This window comes from Heterocephalus glaber, unplaced genomic scaffold, assembly GCF_053883595.1.
Source record: "Heterocephalus glaber isolate CG9 unplaced genomic scaffold, H.glaber_assembly_v1.0 deba00001509, whole genome shotgun sequence".
Classification (NCBI taxonomy): Eukaryota; Metazoa; Chordata; class Mammalia; order Rodentia; family Bathyergidae; genus Heterocephalus; species Heterocephalus glaber.
Genome location: NW_028258325.1, coordinates 57,344,846 through 57,369,023, shown reverse-complemented (window position 1 = coordinate 57,369,023; position 24,178 = coordinate 57,344,846). Strand labels below are relative to the sequence as shown.

The following is a 24,178-nucleotide window of genomic DNA, read 5'->3' as shown; positions in this document are numbered from 1 at the left end:
CAATTAATATTTCTAATTAAATATTTAATAGTAATAAGATAACAGCATTCACTTAAAGTATAGATAGCTACATAAGAAGTTAAGGGACTTGTGTATTGTTGATTCTAAGGAACAGCTTAAAGTTGAAGTATTAGGTGAATGTTAGTAGATATGTAAAGAACAAGGTAAAATACATTTCAGACGTGGAAAGTATTGGAACCAAAAGAACCAAAGTAGTTCCTCATATTATAGTTGTTAGTAGCAGACAGACCTGAAAGAATGAATATGTTGGATAGAAGTAGAAATCGAGGTCAGTGAGTTGGGCAGAGGCAGAAAGTTGATGTGTGAGTGAGTCTTCAAGCATCTATTATGGGCTTGAATAAGCTATTTGAAGTCCTCTTTGGAATTTGGCCTACCAGATGTAATACATACATGCTTGCACTCAGACACACATTTTATGAGTTAGAGGAGAGCGGCTTGATAGTTGTAGAACAGCTTAATTCAGGGTTACAGTAATCTAGGTATGGTGGGGGTGCTTGTATGCTAAGGAGCTAATGAGAAAGGGAAGAGAGATGAATTAGAGAAAAATTTCAAAAAAAAGCTGTAGGACTTAGTGACTATAGATTATTTTTCCCTATACAAATTAGAAGAGACTTTATTAAATCATTTGGTAGCTGCCAGGAGATTATATCCATACATTATCAATTAGAATTCCTGTTTACCCATAGTGACTGTGTTCTAACATTGAGTCTGCATTATCACCATTGGGAAATCATTTGATGTCTCTGGGTCTCATCTGTAAAATAGGGATGGCAGGGCTTTACAGTATTTGTAGTATGCAGTATATACCTTTATATGATATTCTGGGGATAGTGTCAAGACCAGAATTTATAATAATGATATGTTCCAGTATAAACTTTTTCACTAGTAATAATTAGGTTTATTAACTTATACAAGTTCTTTGACCTATGTGGATTTTAATTTCCTATCTGGGAAATGAGGGGATAGGATTCAAACTTAGTAGTTTTTAACCAGATTTGTGCAGCAAAATCCCCCTAGAAAATATCCATTTGTTCTTGGGGGGAAAGACCAATTATATGTATTTTTGCAAAGCTCCACAGATAATTTTATGCCACTGTTTAGATAATAATAGTTGGACTACGTGATTTCTGAAATATCTGAGTTACAAAATTCTGTGATGGTTGACTTATTAATGCTTTGTGGTTCACATTTTGAGTTACTTCATATATAACTAAAGAATAATGGGATTGTTGTAGATGAGGAATTAGTAAACTATAACCCACAGACTGGTAACAAATTCTGTATCAGGTTTTGTTTTAGTTATTGGAACATAGCCATGCCCATTTGCTTACATAATGTCTGTAGTTTCTTTTGAGCTGGAATATCAGAGTTGAGTAGTTGTGACAGACTGAATGGTATGCAGGTATAAAGTATTTACTATCTGGCCCTTTCAGCAAAAATTTCCTATCCTGTTAGAAATGCATGTCAGAATTTTATCGTGATTGAAATTCCTGTGTCCTTCAGCAGGCAAGTGTTTAAAAGTTATGCTACGCACCTAGCACAGACCACTACTCAGTACTTAAATAGAAATGAGCTATAGATACATGCAACAACTTTGATGACTCTAGAGAATTATGCTGAGTGAAAGCAGTCAGTGCAAAATAGTATATATTGTGTGATTCCATTTATGTATAAATTTTTTAAATGATAAAACTTTAGAAATGGAGGACAGATTAATGGTTGCCAGAAGTTAGGAATGGGAGAATGGGGAAGGCAAGAAGGAGGTTAGAGGGAGGTGAATATATTTATGAAAAAGCAGTAGAGAGATCTTTATGCTGATCAAACTGTTCAGTATCTATGTAGATTCTTGTTGTGATATTTGAACCTACAAATGTGATGCATTGTATAAAACTAAATATATCCACATATAGAAATCAGTATATGTAGAGCTGGACAGAATGAACAGGTCGATTATATCAGTAACACCCTGATAGTGATATTATGTTATAGTTTTGCAAATTGTTACCATTGGAGGGCATGAGGTAAAATGAACAAATGATCTTTTATTTTTTATAAGTGCATGTGAATTACAGTCAATGTAATTTTTAATTCAAACAGTTTACACTCACTAATCCTATTAAAATTAGTGATATTGAACCAAAAGTTCTTTTTGAGATTTTGTAGGGAAGAATATGTTAGTTGAAGATTTTAGGACTTGTGACTGTAAAGCCTTCAGTAATGAGGCATGTAAGGGCTGTGGGTGTAGCTCAGTGGTAGAGTGCTTGGCTGACATATATGAAGCCCTGGATTCGAATCTCAGTACGGTTAAAAAAGGAAGAGAGAGAGAAAGAGAGAGAGAGAGAGAATTTCAGGACCAACCAAACATAAAAAACATTAAAAAAAAAGTTTATATTCTTACTGAGATACAGCAGTAGGCTAAACCAGTTTTACGTATAGATGGTCAACTCTGTAATATAATTGTTTATGTGATATAATTGTTTATGTAGATAATGATATATTTTCTTTTACAATACGAAGGGATGAGTTCACTTGTGGAAACTCTTAAGCCCTGAAGTACACGTTTTGTGTTCACATAATAAAGCTGCTTTTCCTATGAAGTTAACATTGTATAGTTAGATACAGAATATTTAAGTAGATGGTAACATAAATAACAGAACAAAAGTGTTATAAGTAACAATTATCTTGCAGAAATGATAAGGTATATTTTCTCTTCTTTTTTATTAGGGCACCTGACATTAATACTAACCAAAACCAGAACATGCTGGAAATCTTACAAAACTGTTTTGAAGAAAAAAGTAAGGCTTCATTTTCAGATGTACTTTGAGGGTTAGAATGGATGAAAATATAAATCCGTCATGTTAATATCAAATGTAGCAAATATTTTCTAGCATTTAAATATAGGTAAAACATTTTCCTTGGAATTTTGAGTGCACATATAATCCATCCTGTATACTAAGGGTAATATGATTTTTTAAAAATCAGTAATTTGACAATAATTTGACATCTAGTTCACAGTAGGTTTCTGTAATCTTGAAGTCCATACATAATTATATATAAGAGAGAGTATTTAGTGTGTAGGTTGAATATCTCTAATCTGAAATTCCAAAATCTGAAATGCAATGTCACAAGTAGAAAATTCCACATCATGAAACTTTAGTTTATGCCAAGAATTACTGAACATATTGTATAAAATTACCTTCAGGCTTTATATATAAGGTGTACATGAAATATAAGTGAATTTTTTGTTTAGACTTGGGACCCACCCCCAAGATATCTTATTAAGTATATGCAAATATTCTAAAATCTGAAAAATAAAAAAATCTGAATTATTTCTGGACCCATACATTTAATAAGGGAAACGCTATATTGGAAATAAATGTGCAGAATTCTTGGGATCTTTAGAGTCTGAGATAATCTTGGAAGACTTTCATACCTTTAAAGGAAGTGGGGCAAAAAGTTTTCTAAGTACTGATCAGCATCAGAATAAGAGCGTCGGCCAATGAAAAGAATAAGGAGAGATTTTGAATGCCAGTGTTTCATTGTACCCCAAACCCATGTGTTTGCAATTTAATTCCCAATGCAAATATTTGAAGAGGTGAGACCTTTGAGAGGTGATTGGGTCCTGAGGTGCTGCACTCATGAAGAGATTAATGCTAGTCATAAGTCTTGAGGCTGCAAGTATGATTTCTTGCTGTCTGGCACTCAAACATTTGTACTTGTCTGCCTCCTGCCTTAGGATAGCATAAGAAGGCCCTTGCTAGATTCAGGCTTCTTGGCCTTGGACTTCGCAATCACAGTCTTTAGAACCATATGAAATTCTCTGTTCATTGTAAATCACTCAGTGTCAGTTTTTTTTTTCTTTTATTTTTCCTGTGGTGCCAACTATTGAACCCTAGGCATTGTACTTGCTAGGCAAGTACTCTTTATCACTGATCTACATTCCCCCAGTTATTCTCAGCACAAAACAGACAGTGAAAAACTGCATCTTCTGTACAAGCTCTAAAAGAAGAGTAGCACATACTTCTTCAAGAATCTTTGCTTTTCTCAGTTTTTGATGCCTTTCAGGAACATTGAAATATTGAATTAATGTCTAGTTTTTGTCTGTCTGTTTTTTTAATTGTGGCATTGGGGATTGAACAAGCCCTTGGATAGCATTTTACCACTGAGCTACATCCCTAACCCTTTTTAAATTTTGAGACAGGTGGGCTGGGGATGTAGCTTAGTGGTATTGCACCTGCCTGGTAAGCGCAAGGTCCTGAATTTGATCCCAGATACCAAAAAATAAAAGAAAAAGGAAAATAAATTTTGAGACTTTGAGACAGGATACATTGCCCAGGCTGGCCTCAAACTTTTGAGAACTCAGCATCTTGAGTTTCGGGATTATAGGTATGTCTTACCATACCTAGCTAACCAGACAGTTCTTCATGTATCCTATGGAGCTACTTTGAATTGTAACCAATATATGCTATATTAAATTTACTTTTTAAAATTTCATGCTTTTGTTTTAGGTCTCATTGATGACATTATTACAAATTCTACAAAAGCAGAGCTTTATTCAACTCCCAAAATGAAAACCAGTTGTACTAAGTCACCAAGCAAAGATGTAAGTAAAAAGAGAACTGAGTTAAGTAATATTTTAATGAATGAAGCTATATACAATGTACTTAACCTGGCGAGCATGACACTGGGTCCAGTGGACCCATCCCTTAATTTTCTATTATAAATTTGTACTTTAGTATAATATTAGCTGCCTGTGCATCTCAATACCTTTCCCTGAGGGATACAGGAAGCAATCTATGTGTTTACCCACTTGGTATGACGAATGGCAAGGTGTGTGCATGTGTGCAAAAGTGGCAAAATGAGATTTTTACCTACATGCCCTGTCTAGCTGGTTTTGCCTATGTTTTCTCAAGCATTACAGAGAGTCCAAATAGACCCACACTACTCCAGAATTTTTTAAAAAGTTTTCTTTTGATTTTTCTGGTAGAAGTAGCCCAATTCAGCACAATGGCACATGAAAAACCATATTTGCAAGTTTTGGAGGAGGTTGAAAGTGAATCAGGGCTGGGGATTTAGCTCAGTGGTTCAGCCACCTGCCTTGCAAGCTCAAGGTCCCAAGTTCAATCCCTGGTTACCCCCCAACCCCCAACCCCCAACAAAAAAAGTGAATCATCAGATTACTCAGGCATGGATGGTGAAGGTGGTCCATTATTACCATAATACATGTTTTCATAACAAAAGAGTGATGTGAGTGGATGATGATGATGACTTTGACATTGGCCATGTGAGTAAGAGTTTCTGTGACAGTGAAATGGAACAAGAATCGACTGATACAGACACAGGGGATGCAGACTTCCTTGATTTAGAAGATGAAGAAAACAGCAATTTGAGTACATATTTGGCTAGTCAAAATGTTGCAAAATGGAATGAGCCAAATGGAATGATCCAGTGTTAGAACTAAGTCTGAAAATGTAAGTCTTGGATAATGCCAGCACTGCCATTCAGTGTTGGAAATTGTAACAGACAAAATGCTTACAAGATGCTGTGAAAGACACAGAGGCTGAAATGCAAGTAAAACGTTCTGTATGGAGCAATAGGCATATTCAAAAATGTATTTATTATGACACCTCATGAGCTGAACCGAAAGCATTCATAGGTCTGCTATACTTAGCAGGGATTTCTCATGGTAATCGCAGAAATGTACAAGACTTATGGAAAAGCAGTGGGCCAAAATATGGCATAAAAATTTATGTCCTTGTAAATGCAAAGACATTGTGCTTTTAACTTAGACATTTATCTTGGAACTCAGCCATCAGGTCCTTATTCATATAGTACTAAACCAAATGATGTTGTGAACAGATTTGTCACTCCATCTCCCAAACTAATTGGAATGTGACATTTAACATTTGCTTTATCAGTTTCCAGTTGATGTTACATTTGCTAACAGAGCTAACAGAACACAAGTGGACCAGCGCAGGAAGTGTACATAGGATCAAAACAGAAATTCCAAATGAAATGTTGCAGTTTCAAAACAATTATATAGTACAATCTTTGGATTTCAGAAAGATTTATATTGACCTCATATGGCAAAGAAAAACAAACTGGTACTACTGATGTCAACATTGTACCATGATGGAAATATTGATAGGGAAACCTTGACAAACCAGCAGCCTGAGATATGGAAGCTTTCTAAAACAAATCCAAAGGTGGAGTAGATGTTGTTGATATGTTTTGCAGCAACTATGATGTTACTTGAAACACAAAGTGTTGGCCAATGGTTGTGTTTTACTTGATCCTAAACATGTGTGGCATAAATAGTTTGATAGTTTACAGAGAAAATAACAAGTGCAAAATGCCACAGAGAAATTTTCTTAGAGGATTGGGACTGGAACTCTTAAATCATTTACAGCCAGGGATTTAGCTCAGTGGCTCTGCGTGTGCCTCACAAGTGCAAGTTCGTAAGTTTAATCCAGGTACCACAAAAAAAAAAAAAAAAAAGAAAAATCATTTACAGCAGAGGAAAAGCAAAGTATTTCTGCTCTGGGGAACTATGCAAAAAATTGTGGAGCACACTGGTGGCTGACAGGTGAACAGACAGGCGCAGCATCACTAAGACCTACTATGACAACAGAAAAACCAAAAAGATGTCAACTGTGCCCTACAAGAAAGGACAGGAAAACAAAACATACATGCTATCAATGTAAGTGATACTTGTGTATGGAAAATGTAGTTGTCATGTGTCAAAACTGCCTTGGGTGTGACATTTGAAGGAAAGACTATTTCTGTGGTAGACTTTTTTTGTGTTTACATTGTAGTTCACATAGGTTTTTTTTTTTTCACATAGGTTTTGATATTTTATTTTATTGATCTTATTTCCCTGCTAAATGCAAGTTGTACAATATAGTAGGAAGCTACTGAAAAAACAGGAAGAGAAGAAAAGTGACGAGACTACCACATAGGAAAGCTAAGCACATGTGCTGTCAGTGTAAACAAGACGTGTGCATGGAACATACAGTTTTCATGTGTAAAAACTGCCTTGGGTGTGACAGTTGAAGCAAAGCTTATTTTTTTGTAGAATTCTATTGGTATTTCCATTGTAGTTCATTTGGAATTTATTTCTGTTATCATTTAGCTTTTGTAAACAAGTACTCAGTTGATGTGAAAATGTTGATGTCTATTCTAAATGCACAATACATATTAAGAATTTAATACTTTATTGGTATTTTATGTTCCTGTTAACTACACACTGTATAATATAATAAGAAACTCCTGACAGAATAGCAAGACCAGTGAGGTGTCAAGTATGTCCTATGAAAAAGCCAGGAGAGCAAAACTCGTGTGGTGTCAGTGTAAGTGATATGTGTGTGTGGAACATGCTGTTGTCATATGTGCAGATTACCTTAGGTATGATAATTGAAGTAAAGATTTCTGTAAAGTGCTATTGGTATTTTCATTGTAGTTCATCTAAGAATTTATTTGTGTTGTTCTTTTTTAGACTTTGTACACCAAAAAACAATTGATGTTGAAAATTTTGATGCTTTTATATAAATGCTCAATAAATATTAAAAATTCAATACTTTATTTTTGTGACTTTTTTCTGTTAAGTACTTTGTTTAATATAATAAAACTTATAAAATTAATAATTTATCAGTAAAAATATTCTAAAGACAATATAAAGAAAGTATTCTTGGGCCTTTATGACAAAATTAGTGTTATGCTCCATGGGTTAAATACATTTTAGTTGTTTATCTTATTCTTGAAAGAGAATCCTGTATTCCATTGATGGTTTATTAAATTTGAGAGTGTTTTATAAACATTTTGATTTAATGTTTCATGTATTTGAAATTGGGAATTTAAATTAACAAATTATAGCAGTTATTTTTCATTTCTTCTAAAATAACAATTAGGTTTTTAGGGATGTAGGTAGCTATTTAAGTTTCTGGTCAGGTTGACAAGTTTAGCTATTTTCTGAAGAATGAAGCCACTCTTTTGCTATCTATGGAAATCAGTTTTGTTCATTAAAATGTCTTAAGGAGAAGATAGGTTGATTTAACTACACAAAGTAGTAGTTTTTTTGAGATAAGGTGAATGAATTACAGTGATTTTTGAAAGTCTTAATCAACTAAGTTTCCTGGGATAAACTTCACTTCACCATGAAATAATAATATTTTGATTAGGTTTGCTAATAAATATCTACGTCTATATTCATGAATAATAGTCATTATTCCCTTAAATTTTTTTTATTGTCTACTTATGTTAGAGATTCCTATTCTGTAAAGGATGTAATAGGTCATAATAAGCCAACACATTTGCTGTATAACTAGTCAAAATAGAACAAAATGCAAACATAGTCTACTTTTAGAGGTAGGGAGAGCTATGGAAACAAGGACTAGCAGCATGTATTCTATAGCTAATTTTGTTCACTTCTGAAGTAAAAATCCTGTGTTCTTTACTCATTGTACCATGATTTAAGGAGGTTTTTCACTCTGACTGGTAGATACAGGCATTTCTAGGTGCAGTGTGACTGAGGATTATTCTCCCTCAGGCTTCATGTAGTTCTTTCTCTGGTGTTGCATGATTTTCTCACATGCATGCTCTGATCAATCTACATGGGATGCTTGCGGGAGATCCACACATCTCTGGAGTTGTCACTCGTATAGCTACCACCTGTCCAGTACTTTACCCTGCAAATTCTAACCATCTTGACCTCAGATCCCCAGCCTTGTCTCCTCAACTAATGATTTTTCCTGTCTATACCGTCGTAACCTGTAAGCTCAGGAGATCAGACAGTTTGCTTCATTTATTTCCTATCTCTCAGGTACCACTCCTTTGTCGTTGATGTCAGGTCTCCTGAGAATTTTGTATATATTTTGTGTTTAAAAAACTATTTCAGGGCCGGGGATTTATCTCAGTGGTTTTGCCACCTGCTGCGCAAGCGCAAGGACCAGAGTTCAATCCCTGGTACCAAAAAAAAAATAAATAAAAAATAAAAACTATTTCAGGCAGATCAGAATTGGTCTCTTATAATATAATACAGTGGTGGTGAACCTACAGCACGTGTGTCACAGCGGGCTGTTTTTATCATTGAAAGGTCTAAAAGGTTTGCCATTGTTGATAAAGTACATCTTTCTCTAAAGCAAAGGTCCATTGCAGTGACTTTTGATGAGAATAGAAAAGTATTTTAAGCCAAATGATAACAAATATGTCTTATCATAACTTGTATGAGATCTAGCTGAGATAGTGTTATTAGGGGATTCATAACTTTGAATGTATAAAGAAATAAGAGGGCTCTGGATGTAGCTCAGTGGTAAAGCACTTGCTTGGCTTATGCCAGGCTGTGGATTGGATCTGTAGGCCTTGTAAAATGAGTTCCTGTTTTTTGGTATCCTAACCTATTTTTATAAAACAGTTTCATTTCTTCCTTAAATATTTGATAGAATTCACAAAGAGTTTTCTCTTTGGGAAAGTTTTAAAATGAGAATTCATTTTTTCTTATTATACCATAATAAATTTTTTTTTTGGATCTGGGGATTGAACTCAGGACCTTGCGCTTGTGAGGCAGGCAGCAGAACCACTGAGCTAAATCCCTGGCCCAACCAAATAAAATCTTAAGTGGACATTTTGGTGAACTTTTATAACTATTATCTAGAGGAAGATCTAAAATGTGAAGGATTAAGATTTTATTTGTAGATAATTCACATTTTCTGTTTGGATTGTGCTAAATTTTCTTTTTGGAGGAATTCATTTTGTTTAAATTTTCCAGTTTATTTGGATAAACTTGTTTGTAGTATCTTTCTACAATCATGTTAATGCCTTTAGAATTTGTAATGATGTCCTTTCTCATTCCAGACATTGGTTGTTTATGTCTTATCTTTTTCCTTAATGAACTTTGTAAGGGTATTTTTGTTTTGTTCTTTCAGAAAAACCAACTTTGGCTTTGTTGATTCTTTCTACGCTTACTTTATTTTACTATTTTTCTTTTATTTCATTTCTCTTTATGTTCTTCTTATTTTTATATTAATTTTTCTTCTCTAACTTGTAATGGATACTCCCAAACAATAGAGACCGTATGTGTTAGTTTTTCTAGATAGGATCTTTCTATGCTATAGGTTTGGCCAAGATCTTCCATGTAAGAAATGGAAGTTGTTTATTTGACTTATTGAATTAGGTTAATTAAACCTAAGACTATGTATCTTATGAGATTTTCTTTTCAAGAACTTGAAATTTCTAGACCTGGTGTGTGTGTGTGTGTGTGTGTGTGTGTGTGTGTGTGTGTGTGTGTGTTGAGGGTTGAATCTAGGGCTTTCTCACTGAGCTATATCTAACCCTTTTTTAAAATTTTGAGACAGAAGAGTCTCTTCCTAAGTTGCCCTAGCTGGGCTCAAACCTGGAATCTTCCTGCCTCAGCCTCCCAGAGTACTGGGATTATAGACATACTTCACCATACCCAGTTTATATTTGTTTTTCTTTAAGCAAGATATGATTTCTCAGGTTTTAACTGAAATACAACTAAGCTTCATAAAATAACTTAGTTTCTCCTGCATTTTGGAACAATATGATTAAATAAAAATGATCCATTCCTTTAAATCATTCATAAAACATATAGTTGGGCTCTTTTGGTGGATTTGTTTTGTGGTTAGCACTTTATTTAATGGTTATCCATTAAATTTTTCATATTCCTTTTGCTACTTTTGGCATTTTATATTTTTTCTTGAAGCATCATTTTCCTGTATTTTCAATTTTGAGTATAGTTTTTTTTAATCCTTTCCTTTTCTATAGTTATTTTTTTATTTAGCATATTTTGTTTTATTTTTTATTTTTTGGTCTTGTCACAGGTCTTTCATTAGCATATTCAAAAATTCAGTCTATACTGATTTACTATTTTATCTCTGTATTTTGTTTTAATTTGTTGGAGAATAATTTTTAAAATCAAAGGTTATAGTTCTGAGAAGTTCATATAGTTCCACGAGGTAATTATTATGAGAACCAGTGAAGCCTGCTCTTTCTCCAAGTTCTAACTTGTCAACTCTTAGCTATTTCACCTGCATGTTTTTTTGGGTTTTTTTGGTACCAGGGATTGAACTTGGGACCTTGTGCTTTTGAGGGAGGCGGTGGAACCTCCTCCATGTTTTTATACAATGCTTATATTCCTCGATTTGTCAAGTTTCCAGATGCTAGCCAAGAGTTAGCTTTGTAAAAAGACCCTTTAAATGATCAGGACTGCTGTGTTAATACTTTCCTGCAGAGATGAATTCCTGAATACTGTATTGTATTGTATTTATATTGTATTATATTGTATTTCGTTTTATCTATTTTGAAATTTATATTGGTGGGATTATCAGGTATTTCTGCAACTTGCCTTTTTTTGGTTAACATAGTCATTTATTCATGTCACTGTAGTTTGTTTTACAATTATATATATGATATTATATGACTATAGCTAGTCTGTTTATTCAGTCTCCTGTCAGTAGTTACTTTAGTGTATATTAACAAGTAGTTTGTTGTTTTAAAATATTTTTTCCTGGTTTAAAAACAAATGTGTTGTAATCAAAATTGGTAATTTAATAAAGTAGATCTAATGTGTTTCTTCTATGCTCAGTGCCAGAAATCACATCCAGGGTCATTTCCAATTTCTTCAAGAAAGAAAGAAGCCTCTCTGCAAGGCATTTTAGAACCCAGTGAAGCTGCCAGCAGATCAGGTTGGTAGCATGTTTATGGGTATTGTTTGCCTGAATATAATTAAAAAGTGAAATGCCAGAGATTGTGCATGTGTTGGTTAAAATGACAAAGTTAGGGTCAGCCTAGGTAGAATTGTGACATGGATGAATTATGTTTTAGATTTTCAAGTCTATGGTCAGTGCTCTATTTTTTTCTCCTTTAGTCAGGTTGCTGCTTGTAAAAGTTTTATCTTCAACTGCAGGTGTGGTAGTGCATGCTGCAATCGTAGTACTCAGGAGGCTGAGGCAGGAGAGTTCAACGTCAATCAGGATTACATAGTGAGTTTAAGGTCAGCCTGGACTATGTATTGAGACCTTGTCTCAAAAATTTAATAAAAGTTTTCTTTATTTTTCAAATTAAAGAGTATTACTTTTTTTGAGGTAAGAATTTTGAGGTAAGAATCGAAGATTTTAAAGAAAAGTCTAAGTATTGCTCCTATCATCCTGTTCAGGTAACTTTTGAATCCTTTAATATGTCATTAGTGTTCATAAGTGAAAAAAATACAGCTTGTGTCTTTAAGTACTTTCAGAAGAGGCTGTTAAAATTTCCTTTCACACAAATAATGTTAGTGCTTTTTACCTGATTGACTAGTCATTCTATATTTTGCTAGTTCATTTGGTATTTAGTGATCTCATTGTTTCTTTAATGTCCATTTCCATGATTGTTATTGAGTTTGAGCACCTTATAAGTTTATTCGAGTTTGCTTTTATCTGACAGTATGACTTATCTGTGATTGTCTATCCATGTCATTTGTCTGTTTTGTTTCTTCATAAGAGATTTTGACTTGAATATCTATAACCATTTTTCTGTAATTTATGTGATATGATTTTTCAAATGATATCTAGGTTATAGTTTTTGTGTATATATATACGTATATATACATATATATGTATATATATACGTATATGTACGTATATATATACGTATATATATGTATACGTATATATATATGTATATATATGTATACGTACATATATATATGTAAAATACTGGTTTTGTTCTTTCTTTTGGTGTTGGGGATGGAACTCAGGACCTTGCACTTGCAAGGTAGATGTGCTGCCACTGAGCCAAATCCCTGGACCAGATTATTATATTTTTAACCGTAAAATAGGTAACATTTTGAAATTGTCAAATATGTGATTTTTGTAGGTTTTGGTAATAAAGTCTCTACACCAGTGGTATATGTAGGAAGTTAGGTTGTTCCTCTTAATGTTTTAAAAAACTTAAGTCTTCAATCCATCTAGAATGGGTTTGAGTATATAATCTTTCAAGTTTGTTTTCTTCCAGATGGACTGTATCAGAGCCATTCATTAATCTGTTCTGTTCTGAATGTACTTCTGTAGTCATGTGTTAAGTCTCATACAATTTAGTATACTTTTGAATTATGATATTTCTTCCTATGTTAATACAGTATTTTTGTACTAAAAGTTTACAGTATGTGCTGAGATAAAAGGGTAAGTACTTTAACAATTCCCCTACTGTTCTCAAATTGTTTTTCTATGAGCTTACAGTTTTACCCAATTCCCAGTAAACTTTTATTGAAATTATACCTAAAATTGCATTTAATTTATATAGTTCTTAGGTGAGAATTTACATTTTTATGTTACTTAGGTTTTCCTCAAAGGGACATATCCTACCTGTTTATATCTTACAAAAATGTTACTCTGAAGGTCACTATCAAGAGGGTGAAAGAACAACTCAAGAAATAGAAAGTATTTGAAATCATTTATCTGATAAGGGTTGATTTATATTGACAATATATAAAGAACTCCTACAACTCAACAACAACAAAAATAAACAATCCAATTAAAAAGTGGACCGAGAAATTGAACAGACATTTCACCAAAAGAGTTATGCAGTTGGTCAATGAACATATGAAAAGATGCTAAAAATTATTAGTCATTAGAAAAATGAAATTAAGACCCCAATGAATTTGCACTTTACACTCATTAGGATGGTCATTATTTACAAAGGAAAAAAGAAAATAACAATTGTTGAGAATGTGGGTAAATCAAAACCCCCCTGGTTAGAAAGTGAAGTTGTGTAGCTACTATAGGAAAACAAAGTTGGGCAGTTCCTCAGAAAGTTAAATGTAGAATTACCATATGACTTGACAGTTCTACTCCTGGGTGTATACCCAAAAGAATTGGAAGCAAGGATTCAGACACTTGAATACCAGTGTCTGTAGTAGTATTACAATACCTAAAAGATGGAGATAACTGAAATGTCCCTCAACAAATCAATTGATAAACAACATGTAGTACAGCAGTATATACCTATAGTATATGCTACAGAATGCCCAACTATGTAAAGGAATGAAATTATGATACATGCTAAACTGGGAAGGACCTTGGAAACATGTTAAATAAGGCAGACACACAAGGACAGAAAATACACATGGTTCTACTTATATTAAGGTTTAGAACAAGTTAAATTGAAAGACATGAAGTAGAATAGAACCTGTCATGGACCTGGGGTGAGGGATAAGGGTGAATAATGCTTAATGGGTACAGAGTTTCTGTTTGGGATGATGAAAAGTTCTGGAAATAGTGGTGATGGTTATATACTTTTATCCAACTTAATTTTACTGAGTTGTACACTTACAAATGGTTAAAGTGGTAAGTTTAATTTCATGTTATGCTATATTGTGAAATGAAAATGTTTGTTTATTTGTTTGTTTGTAGTATTGGGTATTGAACCCAGGGTTTCATTTTGAGTTACATTGCTAGCCCTTTTTTATTTTGAGACAGGGTCTTACTAATTTGGTAAATTGCCCAAGCTGGCCTCAAACTTCTTGTGCTCTTGCCTTGGCCTCCCATAGTGCTCAGATTACAGGTATATACCACCTTGCCTTGCTGAAAAAAAGTTTTAAAAAAAGTCTGTCTTCTAGTTCCTCATTCTCCTCAACTCTTAGTATTCAGTGACTGAATTTCTTATTAAGGTTAATCCTAACTATATTGTAATTTTTGTTTTGTTCTGAATAGAATTTTTCTTTAGTCATAAGGGGCTAATTAAAGAAAATTTTAATCTAGTACTTACCAAGATTTTTTTTTTTAAATCTGAGAAGTTTAAACATTTAGAATGGTTTAATTTCTTTTAAGCCATATAACCATGTTGTCAACTAAAGAGGTTTTTATCTGTTGTTTTATGTTTAGTATGGTTATTTAGTCTGTGTTTGCTAGAGTCTCTGAGTCATTGTTGACTAATAATGATCATAGTAGGCATTCATGTCTGTTTTAGGATTTTAACTGAAATAAGAATAATGAGACTAGAAATTCTTGCCTTGATCTTGCTCTTAGAAGGCATTTGGTCTCTTTATTAACTATAATTTTAGCTGTAGATTCCTCCCTGGGGATTGAATACAGGGCCTTCACACTGTGCTACACCCCATTTCTTTTTATTTTGAGATGGGGTCTGGCTAAGTCACTGAGTTGCCTAGGCTGGGCTTCAGCTTGGAATTCATCTGCCTCAGCCTCCCAGAATTACTGGGATTATATGTCCACACCACCACACTTGGCTTAGCTGTAGGTTTTTTGTAGGTGTTCTTGATAAGATTGGGAAAGTTTTCTATTCCTAGTATACTGGCAGTTTTTAAATTGTGGCTAGATATAGATTTTGTCAAATTCACTTTCAGCATAAATTGATATGACTGCATGACTTTTCTTTATTCTCTTGACATAGTGACTTCCATTGACCAATTTATAATGTTTAACCAACCATGGGTACCTGGAAGAATTTTTGCTTGGTCATAGTGTAGTCATTGAATTGAGATTTTTCCTTCTTTTATTTGTTTATTTTTTTCAATGCTGGAGATGGAGATGGATCCCAGGGCCTTTGCACATGCTAAGCGAGTGCTCTGTCACTGAGCTACATCCCAGCCCTGCTCTTTCCTCCTTCGAAATGTATGACTTAGTAACATTCATTTCCTTCCTAGCATTCTGTACTGAATCCTAAATATTTTGTTTGTTGTACTTATTTCTAAGTATTTTAAATATTTAACATAACACAATATAAATATATAATATTTAATATGGTTAAATAATAACTCTAGTATTTATTTTTTGAGACTTCTTCAAATCATTAGGTTTTTTTAGAAGTATAATTTTCAAGTGTTTGGAAATGTCCTTGTTGTCTTTTCCTTATCCTAATCTTGATTCTTTTATGACATTGTACTATGTGATTTAAGTATTTCTAAATTTGTAAAGATCCTGGATATTATCTATCTTTATGAATGATTTGTAGACAGTTGAGAAATTGTGTTGGTGATTGGGTGTATTTGCCTATAAATGCCAGTTATCATGTATTCTTACTATTTTTTTATGCATTTTTGGATGTGACTCATTGGAATGTTCTTAGTGATTTTTTCATTTAAGCTACTGACCCATACTTTTCTATTTCTTTTTTCTTTTTGCACTATTGGGAATTGAATCTAGAGGTTCATGTAGGCTAGGAAAATGCTCTACCATTGAGCTACATCTCCAGCCCTGTTCCCCTCCACCCCTTAAATGCTAGATATATATAGTTTTGGTATCAAGGTTATATTTTTCTTATAAAATAGGGTGGAAATTATTTCCTTTTTCTGATTTCTAGAAAAGACTTTAAAATGGCTATTCCTTGATGTTTGGTATAACATTTTCCAATCATCTGGTCTAGGAAATTTCTTCTTCAAGAACTTTTAAATTGCAAATTCAGTTCTTTAATAGTTACGGGTCTGTTTTTTATCTGTTTCATCTTGGCTTAATTTTGGTAATTTTGTCATATTTGAGAAATTAGTCTGTTTCTCTACAACTTCTTGGTTTATAAGGGTAAAGTTGTTTGTAATATTATACTTGGGTTTTTTTTTTGTCTTTTTAGACATGATCCCACTATTCAGTTCAGGCTGGCCTTGAGCTCACTATGTAGCCCCCCTTGGCCTGCAGCAATCCTTAGTTATGGGATTACAGGCACGCTGTACTACACCAGGTCTACACTACATTATTATTTTTTTAATGGCTGCAGGATCTGTTGTGATAACTCCTATTTTTTTTTCCAGTTATTGATGTTTTGTGTCTTTTGTTATCTTTGTCATCTCTGTCAGTTTTGCTAAAGGTTTATCACTGTTTTTTTCAAAGAACTAGATTTTTGTATTATTAATTTTTTGTATTATTTTGTTTTCATTTTTACTGGTTTCTGCTCTTTTTTCCCCTCTCAGGTAGAAACTTTATTATATTATATATATTATATATAATATATATAATATATATTACATATAATATATAATATATAATATATATTATATATTATATTATAATTAATAGTATTTATTAATTTTGTTACTCAAATTATTCCAGCTTTGGCCATTAGAAGCTCTTTCATTAGCTCATGTCCCTTTGACATACCCCGTTTTTGTTGTTTTTTGAGTACTTTCTTACCTTCTGGAACTAACAAGATGCTCTAAGTCTATCTTATGCATTTCCTACTTCTATCGTAGGAAAAAACTATTTCTCCAAGGAGCCATCTCCTTTAACTGGAGAGTGGTATACGGAACCAAGGTCTGGGTGCTAGTTATAATGTCACTCTTGGGATGTTGTTGCTTATAGATGCCCTCAACTGATTGAGTAGGGTGATAAACTAATCAGTGTAAGTAACATATCTGCTAATACATTTATATGCAGTGCTCTGTATCTTATTTAGCTAGACATGAGTTTATACTGATGTCTGCAGTTCTAAACTATTAGCGTATGTGTCCTAGGATCTCTCCTTGTTTGTAAATACCCACACCATGAGTTTGAAATTGGTAATCCACCATTCACCATCTGTTTACTTTTTAATTCCTGTATGTATGGGTAATCCTATCAGAGTTTGTTGACTCATTCCCTATAGGAAACATTTATTGCTAGAGTATAGAGATTACGTATAATTTCTTTTGCCTTTGGTCTTGCAGACTCCACTAATTCCTAACCTTACTCAGGCCAGCATTTTGCCCCCTTACCAACTTCAGAGGTGATTTGTATATACTATTTATCAAATAATGGAAATGTACTACTATATTACTTCTAAGACAGGTCATAAAGGGCTATGTGAGTCTTCTTAGCTTCCTGGAGATCTTGATTCCCTTGCTCCTATCTCTTCTCTGTCCCTTTGCCCTTGAAACCCACTACCATGGTATGAAGAGGCCCGAAGTAGCTCACATGGAGAGAAATAGGCTTCCAGCCACAGATAGCATTAGGGGTCAGACATGTAAACAAGCTTGCACAGATTCCAACCCTCAGACGTCATGGAACAGTGACAAGCTGTACCTGCTGCACCCTAACAGATTTGTGGTCCACTTGTTACATCCAGGGGTAGACAGCTCACCATGCCATGCCATGCCATACCATGCCATCCCACTGCTTTGCTGAAAATGTAGCTCCCAGTGATTCTAAACCTGGCGCTAGTAAAGAACTAAAAATGGACGAAGGTTAGTATAACAAAAGATGGTTTATTTGGGGAAAAAAGATGGAAAAGAAAGAGGATAGAGAGCTACCATAAGGTGGTAGGGGTTTTAGAGCTGAAAAACCCACAAAGTCTTATCCCCGGGTCCTTTTATTGATGACCAGTGTCTTTCCCATCCCCCAGGTGAGTGCTTGTCAATATCTGAGCTGTTGCCTTGACTGTCTTTGATCCTAACTTAGGCCTTCTGGCCATTTTATCCTGTGTTTTCCCTACCTACAGTGCCTCCTGTCCCTACACACTGATTCCATGAATATAACAAATGGTGGTTATTGCAATCAAACTATGGAATTATTATGTAGATGTAGCATATTATTTTTCAGTTATAATTACTAAGTTACACTGTTGTCAAGTCTGTTTTTTACTATTAAGAATCTGGCGTACTGTTTTCTTAGTACCATTTTATATTCCTGTCAGCATTTCACAAGAGTTCTGATTTCTTCATGTCATCACCAATAGTTATTTTCTGTTTCTTTTTATTTTGTTTAAAATAATACTTATTCTAATGAGCATGAAGTATCTCATTGTGGATTTGATTTGCTCAATATCAGTCATAAGGGCATTTTAAATTAAAACATTTAGAAACCATACATCAAAAGAAATGACTAAAATCCAAAACAACTAGTTTTTTCTTAAAACTCTTATTTCTTTCAGACTTCTTTTTCAGTTAAGAGAATTGATAATTGATTGTTAAAGAATTTTGATATATGCTTTAAATTTTATTAAATATTTGCAACCAGTGATTCATTCCATTTATTTATGTCCATTCATATTTTCCTGTTTAGATTTTTTTTCCTATTGTTTGATATGGCAAATCATTTTGATAATATTTTGGTCATTTTGGTTGTTAATGCTAAGAGATTCTGGATCATATTTAAATCTTTTGTTGTAAAACATAGTTGACCTATTTTGTTGTAATGTGTGGGGTCTTCCCAGCCTTTGTAGGGTCTGTTTCTAGCAGTGGTATTTTGGTCCGCTTCGCTTTTTATGCTGCTTGGATTCTGGCTTAGTTCATCTTAGTGTTGTCTTGGGTGGGGTATAAGTGCTTTCTTGAGCCTCCTTATGTCCTTGTTCACTCATTTTTGGTTCCAGGTAGAAACTGCTGGGCCTGGTATCATGGGTGTCAGGCACAGGGACACTGTGCTATCTCTTACGGTTTTCTTGCCTCAGCTTAGAGTGTGCTGGTGCCCTGGTTGTGAAATAGGGACTGGAATGGCCTGGGGGGAGTGATGGTGAACCTTTTAAAGACCAAGTGCCAAACTGCAACCCAAAACCCACTTATTTATTGCAAAGTGCCAACATTGCAGTTAAACCTGAATACTGAGTTTTTAGTTTAGAAAAAAATCAGTCTATATTAATATCCTTTGTCTTAAAAGAAAAACACAATGCCATATGATTGACACCACTAGATCAAAACAGCCCCTTGTGGTGTGAAGCAGGGACTGGGAAGAACCAAAATTTCACTCCTCTGTAGCTCCTGCCTGTGGATCATCACTCCTGATATGACTACTTGGGTAGCAACTGGGCCTTTTTCCTCTTCTGTTGTCTCCCCTTTTGCCTAATTGTTTGCTATGGGTTCAAGGCTTCTCTGTTGCCCATTCTAGGGAAATGTACAAGATGAACAAGAAACTTAACCAAAGAACCACATTGTTCCTTGAATACTAGAGTTTCAATTTCTAGCTAGTCCACCGTTTTCTTCCTAGCTTTCAGAATCCTGGTATTGTGATTTTTCTTTTCTTCATTTTTGCTTTTGTTGTTTTTAGATGGAGGGGGTTGAGATAAGATCTAGCTGTGTAGTTAAAACTAGTCTAAAATTCATTATGTAGCCCAGGCTGACCTTGAACTTGTGGCAATACTCTTGCCAAAGTCGCTTAAATGCTGAGATTGCAGGTGTGCACCACCATTCCTGACCTATTTGTCAGGCAAAAGGGCCGAAGACCAAGACCAGACCAGGCCACAACAAGCCTTTATTAGGGGAATAGATCTGCTGGGCTGTCTCTGAACAAAGGAGAGACAAAAGCAATATGGCCGGGGCAGGGAGAGTCTTTTATAGAGACTGGGGTGGGGTTTGTAGGGGCAGAGGTGGGGTTGAGTGAGGTAGTGACTAGGGAATGGAGGAGCCCATGATGTCACTAGGTGGTAGGAGGTGAGCGAGTATTAGGTTACTTTCTAGGCGGGAACAGGGGCATACTGGGAAGAAGGGTTTATTCTTTGGTGGGAGCAACCATCTTGGCATGATGTCACACGGGAGGGGGCAAGGCACCATAGGAAGAGGGCAGCTACTATACATAATAGCTGCTGAGGTGGTGGGAGACCTATCACTATTGATCAATGGATAGTTTGTAAGGAATTTAGTTGTACTTAGAGGGAGAAACTGGGAAATGTCATTTAATTCTAGAATCAAAAACTCTTTGTGGTTGTATTTTAGATTTCTAGCCTCTGCTTTTTAGGGACGTGAACCACTATGAATACTACCTAGCCATTCTTTGATATTTGAAGATTGATTGTTAAGAGAAAAATATATATTTATCCTGTTTATATATACATTGATAAATAGATGCATATGCACGTGTGTATATATACATACATGTGTTAGTATATGTCTCCGAATGTTGTGTATATGGTATAAATATGTTCGTTTAGCTGCCTTAGCTTACCAGCTCTTAGCCTAAACAGAAAAATCTTGTGATTTTTCTAGGTTACTTTATTATGTTAGCTGTGTATAGATTACATTTATTCACACTTTAAGACTTTATCAATAAACTTGTGATTTTCTATGTTTTGAAGATATATCTTTTCAGAACTTCTAAAATACTTAATGTATTTTAATCATAACCTTTTATTCTAAATTTACTGACCTGTGAGTCTTCTGAAAACTACTTCTAATTAAATTATTGCTGAATTTAAAAGCACCTTTGATCTAATGTTATCTTTTAAATTAATAAGTAGCTTCATGTAATTTTCTTTTAGTTCAGGCCCATGGAATTTATCAGAAAATTCTGGCAGCTGATGTTTGTTCTAAGAGTACACCTGACTTGACAAAAAACTCAGGTAAAAAACTAAGTGGTCTTTGCCCTGAAGCTGATGAAGAATTTTACATATCAGTTGGCTCGCCCACTGTTCTTTTGCATGAAAAACCATCTGAATCGCAAAATGCTGTTTCATCTACCCAAAAGAGAGAAACTTATACTTTTGGAAATTCAGAACATACGCTGTCTTCAAGTACAGAGATTTCTCTTAAAACCAAAAAAAGGTAACCTTTCATTTAAATAATAACATTGTTACTTTAAACATTTTAACTTTAATATTAAAAATTGGTAGTATAGCATTTTGATGTAGTTTTGTAGTAAGGATTAAGAAATATTAACATGTTATAAGAAAAATAATACACCTTTTGTATATTCATTTATACTTAATAAGGAAGGCCTTAAAGTATGCTTCCAAGAAATTGGGGGTTAATTTTTCTGTAGTCTGTGGAAAAATGTGTTTTGTTTGTGTTATTTAGTTTCCTATAAGTTCCTAAAGGAAAAAAATGTGTTTGCTTCATTTTGTTTATAACTGCAAAGATTACTTATTATGTCATTTCTAGGTTAGCAAAGCATATGCATTGCTGAGGATGACTTGTAAATCTTGTGCCATTTCTTGGAGATTTCCCTTTGGCTTTCAGGAAGTAAATGGATTGATTATTCAAGGTCCTTTATTAATGGGAACCTTTGTAATTAGTGTAATTTCTTTCTAGAGTATTATTTTATTCCTAGAACCAACGAGTTAAGTATATTCTAAAACTTTGCTATTCAAAGTGTAGTCTGCTGCAGTACTCTGAGAAATAGCTACATGTTTTACGCTACACATTTTCTTGGTTTATAATTTAACCAAGTGGAAAATGTCATTACGTGGTCTGTATAGTCATTGTAAAGGAATTCAGGAAGAGTCATAACAAACAGGAGCATTTTGCTTGGTTTTCTTGTAACCTATTAGGTTAAACTTTGAAGATAAATATATTTTGAAAAAAGTAGAGAGAGAGACTAACAAGTCAGAAGTAGAAGATAAAGTATCAGGACAACAAGAAAGGAGACGATCAGAAACATCTCCAAAAAGAGTACAAGATACAGAATATGAAGTTCAATCCCAAGCTAAAAAGAGTTTTTCAAAATTGTTTTTAGAAACTGTAAAGAGAAAAGGTGAATCCAGGTGAGTGCTTTGACATTGCTTTGTTTTCCATTCTATGAACTATATATGAGATTTCAGTATTATTTAACCTATAAATAAATACTTGACACAAATATTAATTGAAATTTTGCTTGATCTGTAAGGAGAGGTAGGGTTTTATTTTTTGTTTTTGCCAGTAGTTCACCCCCCAAAGCCATCCTTTTAATAGATACTAAATTAAATGCAAAAGAAAATGAGTTATTTGGTTCTTATTGCTCACTGATTCTTTCTAAAAGTTTGTCTGTGATGATATAAAAAAATGAAAAGTATTTAGAAATATAATAAAGTCATGGCACCTGTATTTCACTATTGTCTTTTTTCTGTTTTTCCTCATTGTGCCAGTGAAAGGTTTTTAAATAAATTTTAATGTAGTTTCTCCTGCTCAGAAACCTTCATTGATTCTGTGCTGTCATATAGTGATTCTCAAACCCTGAATGCATGTTTAGAGTTACTTAGAATTAATGGCAGCCAGAGTCGAGAACCACTGATCTGTAGAATAAACTTAAGTTTTGTCAGTTGGTATTTAAGATCCCCTGTTTTTGCCCACTTGGTCATACATATTTGCAGTTCTGTTTGCGTTGACCCTTTTTCCTGTCTTTTGCCAGTCACCATTTTCTTTTAAGGTGTGCATTAGGTCTTTGGGTTTTTTCAAATTGTACATCAGTGGTTTTTAATACTTGTTTTGCCTCATATTATAATTTTTCTAGTTTATGTATATCCTTATTAGTTATAACTTAAGTGCTCCTTCCTAGGAATTTAGAATTTCTTTTATGTTTTCTGTGGTATCTGTCAGAGTTCTAGTGAACGTATGAAGAAGTTTCTATAAGAACATATTGAATGAATAGATGAAATTCCTCTTTTGTTCAGTCTCTGTTCCCATAGTTCATTTGTCAGTTATATGATATGTGTGTACATACACACACACATACACATGCATTTACCCCCATATGCATGTTGTTCCCACTATCCTAAATGAATATATTACATGTACGGGGTAATTATATGTGGAAGAACAATTGGGTGTTTTTAATGTTCTTTGGTAAACTACTGAACAAAATTAATTTTATGTTTTTGCTTTAGACAGATATAGCATCTTACTCTTCTTCATGCTTTATAGCATCATTGCTTTTGCTTATGCTTTTCCGTTTGTCTTTCATGCACTTCCCATGACCAGTTCTTACTGAACCTAACTCAAGAGCTTCAGTTTCCTGAACTGATCAGATGGAAGTCCCTTGAATTTGAAGAACAGATTTGGATAGTTCTTGTTGGCTGGTTTGGGAAGGCTTCTTTTAAAATTCTTAGTGGGCCAGGGATTTAGCCCAGTGGTTTTGCTGCCTGCTTTGCAAGCGCAAGGTTCCGAATTTGATCCCTGGTACCAAAAAAAAAAAAATCCTTAGTATTGCTTCTTTATATACAGATAATTAGTAGGTATTATAAATAATATGCAATAAGGAAATTTGTATGTTTTTTACTTCATTTTGTTTTAGGGTTTTTTGGTTATTTTTGTTTTGAGACAAAGTCTTGCTGTATAGTCAAGGCTGCCTCAAACTCAGTGATCCTGCTTTAGCTTCCCTAATGTTGGGAATACAGGCGAATACCACCACACCCGGCTCATGCCCACCTTCTTGGAGATTATGTAATATTTTAGTAATTGCTACATGTATCTGCTTGTCTGTCCCAACTTTAGTCTCTTTAACATTTTAGCTGTTGTTCTTTGAACCACTTCCTTGACTGTGAGATCAGCTTTTGCAGCGTTACG

The 24,178-nt window shown here is 34.1% G+C and overlaps 1 protein-coding gene across 3 annotated transcripts in view; it reads left to right on the top strand.

Annotated features, from left to right (window-relative positions):
• Nucleotides 1-24,178, top strand: part of Cenpc (centromere protein C) — a 68,125-nt gene that overhangs the window by 5,512 nt on the left and 38,435 nt on the right. For all 3 annotated transcript variants that reach the window (XM_087187721.1, XM_087187722.1, XM_087187720.1), the window contains exons 3-7: nucleotides 2,746-2,816; nucleotides 4,530-4,624; nucleotides 11,621-11,720; nucleotides 21,181-21,463; nucleotides 22,189-22,401. In XM_087187721.1, the coding sequence (XP_087043847.1) occupies nucleotides 2,746-2,816; nucleotides 4,530-4,624; nucleotides 11,621-11,720; nucleotides 21,181-21,463; nucleotides 22,189-22,401 (762 nt within the window). The remainder of the gene's footprint in view (nucleotides 1-2,745; nucleotides 2,817-4,529; nucleotides 4,625-11,620; nucleotides 11,721-21,180; nucleotides 21,464-22,188; nucleotides 22,402-24,178) is intronic.